The 7,933-nt window shown below is 55.5% G+C and overlaps 1 protein-coding gene across 1 annotated transcript in view; it reads right to left on the reverse strand.

Moving 5' to 3' along the window:
• Positions 1-7,476: 7,476 nt before the first annotated feature.
• LOC145340557 (voltage-dependent calcium channel gamma-7 subunit-like) overlaps positions 7,477-7,933 on the reverse strand; it is a 5,345-nt gene continuing 4,888 nt past the window's right edge. Inside the window, 1 exon segment of the mRNA XM_080185029.1 lies at positions 7,477-7,788. Within this exon segment, the coding sequence (XP_080041155.1) occupies positions 7,534-7,788 (255 nt within the window). The 3' untranslated portion in view covers positions 7,477-7,533.

Consider the following 7,933-nt stretch of genomic DNA (forward strand, 5'->3'; position numbering starts at 1 on the left):
GAGATCTTTCTTGGTGCTCAGCAGAAATTTATTCCGATGGTCAAAAAGGACCGTAGGAGGAGAGGTAATAAGCCGTGGATAACGAAGGAGGTGAAGGAAAGTGTTAAATTAAAAGCGGTGGCGTTTAGAGTAGCTAAGAGCAGTGGGCGAGAAGAGGATTGGGAGAGGTTTAAATGTCAACAAAGATTGACAAAGAAGTTGATAAAGAAGGGTAGGAGAAACTATGAAGCTGGGCTAGCGCTTAAAAAGGAAGAGGCTGGCTAGGGGGAACGTTGGTCCTTTAGAGGATGAGAAAGGGGACCTAGTGGTAGGGGATGGGGATATGGCTGAGGTCTTGAATAACTTTTTTCTTTCGGTCTTCACGGAGGAGGACGTGAATAATTTGCCGGGTGTTAGAGATGGAAAGGTGGTAGGACTGGAGGGTCTCAATGACATTACTGTTACTAGAGAGGCAGTGCTCGACAGACTGGAGGGACTGATTGTGGACAAGTCCCCAGGACCAGATGGAATGCATCCGAGGGTTCTGAAAGAAATGACGGAGGTGATAGTGGATGCCTTGGTGGTTATTTTCCAGACGTCGCTGGATTCCGGGGAAGTGCCGGAAGATTGGAAAACGGCTAATGTTACGCCGTTGTTTAAGAAGGGTGGCAGGCAAAAGGCGGGGAATTATAGGCCGGTTAGTTTAACGTCTGTTGTAGGTAAAATGTTAGAATCCGTCATCAAGGAGGAAATTGTGAGGCATCTAGAGGGGAATTGCTTGATAGAGCAGGTGCAGCACGATTTCGTTAAAGGGAAGTCGTGTCTGACAAATTTACTGGAGTTCTATGAGGATGTGTCTAGGGCGGTGGATAGAGGAGAGCCGGTGGATGTGGTCTTCCTTGATTTTCAGAAGGCGTTTGACAAGGTACCTCACAAGAGGTTATTGCAGAAAGTCAGGGGACATGGAGTTGGGGGTAGGGTGTTAGCGTGGATAGAGGATTGGTTGTCAAATAGGAGGCAGAGAGTGGGGGTCAATGGGTGCTATTCGGATTGGCGGATGGTGACTAGTGGAGTGCCCCAGGGGTCGGTGCTGGGGCCTCAGCTATTTACCATTTATATAGATGATCTGGAGGAGGGAACCGAGTGTAGGGTGTCGAAATTTGCTGATGACACCAAAATTGGTGGAAAGGCAAATTGTGCGGAGGGTGGGGAGAGTCTACAGAAGGATCTAGATAGGCTGGGCGAATGGGCCAGGAAATGGCAAATGGAATTTAATGTTGGCAAATGTGAGGTGGTCCACTTTGGTAGGAATAATGGTAGGAAGGATTATTACTTATGTGGAGAAAAACTGCAGCAGGCGACGGTGCAGAGGGACCTCGGGGTCCTTGTGCATGAGTCGCAAAAACCCAGCTTGCAGGTGCAGCAGGTGGTCAGGAAGGCGAATGGGATGCTGGCCTTCATAGCGAGGGGGATTGAATATAAAAGTAGGGAGGTCTTGCTGCAGCTGTATAGGGCATTGGTGAGGCCACAGCTGGAGTACTGTGTGCAGTTTTGGGCGCCGCACCTGCGCAAGGATATTTTGGCCTTGGAGGGAGTGCAGAGGAGGTTTACTAGGCTGATACCGGAGTTGAGGGGGTTGAGCTACGAGGAGAGGCTGAATAAACTAGGTTTGTACTCGTTAGAGTTTAGAAGAATGAGGGGAGATCTCATTGAGACGTATAAGGTGATGGATAGGATAGAGGTGGAGAGACTCTTCCCGCTCAGAAAGGATAGTAGGACTAGGGGGCACACCCTCAAGATAAAGGGGAGGCGGTTTAGAACGGAGTTGAGGAGGAACTTCTTCACTCAAAGGGTGGTGAATCTCTGGAATTCTCTGCCCGTTGAAGTGGTGGAGGCTGCCTCACTAAATATTTTTAAGACGCGGGTTGATGGGTTTTTGATAAGCGAGGGGATTAAGGGTTATGGGGAGAGGGTGGGAATGTGAAACTGAGCCACGACAGATCAGCCATGATCTTATTGAATGGCGGGGCAGGCTCGAAGGACTAGTTGGCCTACTCCTGCTCCTATTTCTTATGTTCTTATGTTCTGTACTTGTCCTGGGAGTGTTTGATGGGGGACAGTGTAGAGGGGGCTTTACTCTGTATCTAACCCCGTGCTGTACCTGTCCTGGGAGTGTTTGATGGGGGACAGTGTAGAGGGGGCTTCACTCTGTATCTAACCCCGTGCTGTATCTGTCCTGGGAGTGTTTGATGGGGACAGTGTAGAGGGAGCTTTACTCTGTATCTAACCCCGTGCTGTCCCTGTCCTGGGAGTGTTTGATGGGGACAGTGTAGAGGGAGCTTTACTCTGTATCTAACCCCGTGCTGTACCTGTCCTGGGAGTGTTTGATGGGGACAGTGTAGAGGGAGCTTTACTCTGTATCTAACCCTGTGCTGTACCTGTCCTGGGAGTGTTTGATGGGGACAGTGTGGGAGCGGTGTTGCTCTGTATCTAAGCGGGTATCAGCGCGAATAGAAGTTTTAGTCGAGGAGACCAGTGTGACATTCCTTGGCCTTTATTAATCTGGAGAATGTAAATATATATATTACAAAGCAGAGTGGCTGATTTCCAAAGCTCCTTTTCCTGAGGCTGTCGGACGGATGAATTCCAAAGTCTCCCACCTCGCTGGGTGGTCCTGGAAGTGGGTGCTCGGACAGACGTCCTGTCGGCCCCTGGGAGCTGGGATGCCAGTTCCCTCCGCGGGAAAGGAGATTGGTTTTGTTTGGAAATGGTGTCATGAGCACATGCAGCTGATCCAGTTTATCCCTGGTGAAAAGCATCCCCCCACCCCCACAGCCCCAGCCCCCCTCCCGCCCCCTCCCTAACCCCCATTCCCTTACCCCTCCCTCTCCCCCGGTCTCCCCACACACTGAGACCCCTCTCCCCTCACCGCGCTCCCTCCACCAGCCCCGAATTCCTTGGCCTTTCCTCAAGTCACTGCAGGAATGGCTGCCTCTCCCTCCCAAACACCGCCGGTCATCCCGGAACGCCGCCTCTCCCTCCCAAACACCGCCAGTCATCCCGGAACGCCGCCTCTCCCTCCCGGAACGCCGCCTCTCCCTCCCAAACACCGCCGGTCATCCCGGAACGCCGCCTCTCCCTCCCGGAACGCCGCCTCTCCCTCCCAAACACCGCCAGTCATCCCGGAACGCCGCCTCTCCCTCCCGGAACGCCGCCTCTCCCTCCCAAACACCGCCAGTCATCCCGGAACGCCGCCTCTCCCTCCCGGAACGCCGCCTCTCCCTCCCAAACACCGCCAGTCATCCCGGAACGCCGCCTCTCCCTCCCAAACACCGCCGGTCATCCCGGAACGCCGCCTCTCCCTCCCAAACACCGCCGGTCATCCCGGAACGCCGCCTCTCCCTCCCAAACACCGCCGGTCATCCCGGAACGCCGCCTCTCCCTCCCAAACACCGCCAGTCATCCCGGAACGCCGCCTCTCCCTCCCAAACACCGCCAGTCATCGCGGAACGCCGCCTCTCCCTCCCAAACACCGCCAGTCATCCTGGAACGCCGCCTCTCCCTCCCGGAACGCCGCCAGTCATCCCAGAACGCCACCTCTCCCTCCCGGAACGCCGCCAGTCATCCCGGAACGCCGCCTCTCCCTCCCAAACACCCCGCCAGTCATCCCGGAACGCCGCCTCTCCCTCCTGGAACGCCGCCTCTCCCTCCCAAACACCGCCAGTCATCCTGGAACGCCACCTCTCCCTCCTGGAACGCCGCCTCTCCCTCCCAAACACCGCCAGTCATCCCGGAACGCCGCCTCTCCCTCCCGGAACGCCGCCAGTCATCCCGGAACGCTGCCTCTCCCTCCCGGAACGCCGCCTCTCCCTCCCGGAACGCCGCCTCTCCCTCCCGGAACGCCGCCTCTCCCTCCCGGAAATCTGCCTCACTGACCTCCCCTCCCTCCAGCTCCCCCGATCAGCATCATCCTGCTCCTTCCCCAACCAGCAAATAAACTCCCAGTCACACACCCCCCCCCCTCCGCCCCCACAACCCCCGTCCCTCAGCGACACCCCTCCTCAGGCCATTCATCACCTGCTAGCCGAGGATACACCATCCCCCACCCCCCCAGCTGCATCTCCTCTGTTTCAGGCCTATCTCCGACTTTGGGATTTTTCACACCCTATGTCCCCACCCAACACATACACCCCACCCCCTCTCCCTATCACCTCCTCTGTGTCCCCCCTCCTCTCCCTCCACACCACCACCCCCCCATCACCTCAGCGGGACAAATACACCCAATCCAGGGGCCATCCCTGTACAGAGAAACCACAGCCACCCATATCAACCCCTGTTCCCCCAAAATCGGGAACCCTCTCATCCTCCCGATCCGCCTGCCCCTGCCCACTCTGGAGATGAGGTTAGTCAGAAAGGCCTCTACCCTCTTCTGCTCCTCCCCAACTGTAGGGATGGGGCCTAGTCAGACAGGCCTGACCCTCTCATCCTCCCCCACAACCCCCATCCCTCATCCCTGCCCACTCTGGGGAGGAGGCTAGTCAGAAAGGCCTCTGACCCTCTAATCCTTTCCCCCGGCCAGCACTGTGGGGATGAGGCCTAGTCCGACAGGTTTCGAACCCTCTGAACCTCACTCCCCCCACCCTCCGCATATCGCCTGGACCCCTCCCCCCGTCCGAGTGACAGAAGGGGAAAGGCAGTTGGAAGGGGAAGGGGCACGGTAAGGTCAGTGGACTGTGGGAAATGCGCCAAGTTATCCCAGATAGATAGAAAGTGGCGGAGTGATGGGAGGGCGCAGGGTGGGCAGCTGAAGGGAGAAACTGAGAGTGCGCAATGCGCAGAACGAGTGAACAAAATAGGAGGGCAGAGAGAGGAGTGAAAGGGGCTGAGACATGACTCGCAGAGTGGAGGAGGAGAGAGAGAGAGTTGGCAATCGGAGAGATGTCCAGAGTCTCTGGGCAGGAAGGAGAGGGAGAGAGGGAATTAACAAACACAAAATAGAACATCAACTCTCCCAACTATCTACAACTGGACTCTCTGTCCTGGGAGTGTTTGATGGGGGGACAGTGTAGAGGGAGCTTTACTCTGTATCTAACCCCGTGCTGTACCTGTCCTGGGAGTGTTTGATGGGGACAGTGTAGAGGGAGCTTTACTCTGTATCTAACCCCGTGCTGTACCTGTCCTGGGAGTGTTTGATGGGGGACAGTGTAGAGGGAGCTTTACTCTGTATCTAACCCCGTGCTGTACCTGTCCTGGGAGTGTTTGATGGGGACAGTGTAGAGGGAGCTTTACTCTGTATCTAACCCCGTGCTGTACCTGTCCTGGGAGTGTTTGATGGGGGGACAGTGTAGAGGGAGCTTTACTCTGTATCTAACCCCGTGCTGTACCTGTCCTGGGAGTGTTTGATGGGGGGACAGTGTAGAGGGAGCTTTACTCTGTATCTAACCCCGTGCTGTACCTGTCCTGGGAGTGTTTGATGGGGGGACAGTGTAGAGGGAGCTTTACTCTGTATCTAACCCTGTGCTGTACCTGTCCTGGGAGTGTTTGATGGGGGACAGTGTAGAGGGAGCTTTACTCTGTATCTAACCCCGTGCTGTACCTGTCCTGGGAGTGTTTGATGGGGGGACAGTGTAGAGGGAGCTTTACTCTGTATCTAACCCCGTGCTGTACCTGTCCTGGGAGTGTTTGATGGGGGGACAGTGTAGAGGGAGCTTTACTCTGTATCTAACCCCGTGCTGTACCTGTCCTGGGAGTGTTTGATGGGGGGACAGTGTAGAGGGAGCTTTACTCTGTATCTAACCCCGTGCTGTACCTGTCCTGGGAGTGTTTGATGGGGGACAGTGTAGAGGGAGCTTTACTCTGTATCTAACCCCGTGCTGTACCTGTACTGGGAGTGTTTGATGGGGACAGTGTAGAGGGAGCTTTACTCTGTATCTAACCCCGTGCTGTACCTGTCCTGGGAGTGTTTGATGGGGGACAGTGTAGAGGGAGCTTTACTCTGTATCTAACCCCGTGCTGTCCCTGTCCTGGGAGTGTTTGATGGGGGGGACAGTGTAGAGGGAGCTTTACTCTGTATCTAACCCCGTGCTGTACCTGTCCTGGGAGTGTTTGATGGGGGGGACAGTGTAGAGGGAGCTTTACTCTGTATCTAACCCCGTGCTGTACCTGTCCTGGGAGTGTTTGATGGGGACAGTGTAGAGGGAGCTTTACTCTGTATCTAACCCCGTGCTGTACCTGTCCTGGGAGTGTTTGATGGGGGACAGTGTAGAGGGAGCTTTACTCTGTATCTAACCCCGTGCTGTACCTGTCCTGGGAGTGTTTGATGGGGACAGTGTAGAGGGAGCTGTACTCTGTATCTAACCCCGTGCTGTCCCTGTCCTGGGAGTGTTTGATGGGGACAGTGTAGAGGGAGCTTTACTCTGTATCTAACCCCGTGCTGTACCTGTCCTGGGAGTGTTTGATGGGGACAGTGTAGAGGGAGCTTTACTCTGTATCTAACCCCGTGCTGTACCTGTCCTGGGAGTGTCCTCCCTTTCCCCTCTATCTCTCTATGTTTTCTCCTCAGTTTTCGGCCCAGTTGTTGCCTCTCGACTTCCTTGTTGTTGAGTGTGCGCCTCCCACCTCCTGCCTTTGGAACTGTGGGGTATATCCTCTCTGCCAGCCCGCTGGCTCCCTGTGAAGCTTTGCACGACAGATGTGAGGTCCTTCATCTGGGAGCAGTGCGAATGTTACACCCGTTCCCACCATTGATAATAACACACTGCCCTCTAGCCCTCTGTCTGACTTGCGGCAATTACTCTCTGACTGACCCTGACTCTGCTGACCAGCGATGAAGATTGCAAGGCTTGTCCCCAGGGTGCTGAGATGCAGGAAACACTTCTGACTGACAGTCGAGTTGCCCCTTCACAGCAGTGTCTTTCTGATTGGTGTTTGAGCAGGCAATTTGCAGCAATTAAACTTGAACTGACCCTTGGGCAACCAATTAGTCACAGCAACCCCTGGGGAGATGCTGTGCCCCGATTGCCCTCTGAACAACCCTTGAGGCACTGACCTGCAACAATTGCCCACTGACTGACCCTCAGTTGAGTCGCTGCAACGTTCCCACAGACCGTTCAGCAGTGTGCAACTTGCAGCGATTGCTCTCTAGCTGTCCCCGGGAATACGTCCACCCTCAGTACAGACAATTATGCCCTCCCCATCCTCTCCCCATTGGGAGAGGAGCCTGATTCCATGCGTCATTGGCTAACACCCCTCAACACACCCCCTAATCTGAGCGCCCCCCCCCCCCCTCACCCCCATCACCTCCTCCAATCAAACACACGCAGTGACATGGGGAAATTGACCAACGAGGAATTCCAACCCCCCCTCCCCAGATCTCATCCCACTCCTGTCCCACCCCATTCAGACTCCACCCCCCCCACCCACCAATCCCCCCACCCTGCAAACAACCCTGCCCCACCCCCCCCCACCCCCAAAAACCCCCCTCCCCAAAACCTCCACACAATTTTTGGAAGGTACAGATGTCTCTGCCGTCCTAGTTTCGAATGGCTGCTCCGATTAGCACGGTGACGTGGAGTATCTCCCCCTCTCACACTTCACGGCAGGAGGAAAGCTCTCGTTCATCTGGATGGAGACGTCGCTGGAGATATCGGAGGCGCTGCGACCTCGCTGCCAGATGTCGGGGTGAAGGAACTGACCAGAATAGTCGGAGCAGTCGCTGAGACGTGGGCGATAGAGGGCCGGGTGCGGCCTGTACATCTCCTCCTCTGTGTAACGTTTCATAAACAGGTAAACGGACATCACGCCAGCTCCCTGCGCACAGAACGAGTCCAAAACACACAGGGTCAGAACAGGTCAGTGTGTGAGAGAGGCAGGGAGAGAGAGAGGGAAAGAGGGAGTGTGTGAGAGGGAGGGAGTGTCACAGAGAGGGGGTCGGGGAATGAGAGAGAGAGGGTGT

The sequence above is a fragment of the Carcharhinus amblyrhynchos genome, unplaced genomic scaffold (genome assembly GCF_965287045.1).
Source record: "Carcharhinus amblyrhynchos unplaced genomic scaffold, sCarAmb.v2.hapA chromosome_1145, whole genome shotgun sequence".
Classification (NCBI taxonomy): domain Eukaryota; kingdom Metazoa; phylum Chordata; class Chondrichthyes; order Carcharhiniformes; family Carcharhinidae; genus Carcharhinus; species Carcharhinus amblyrhynchos.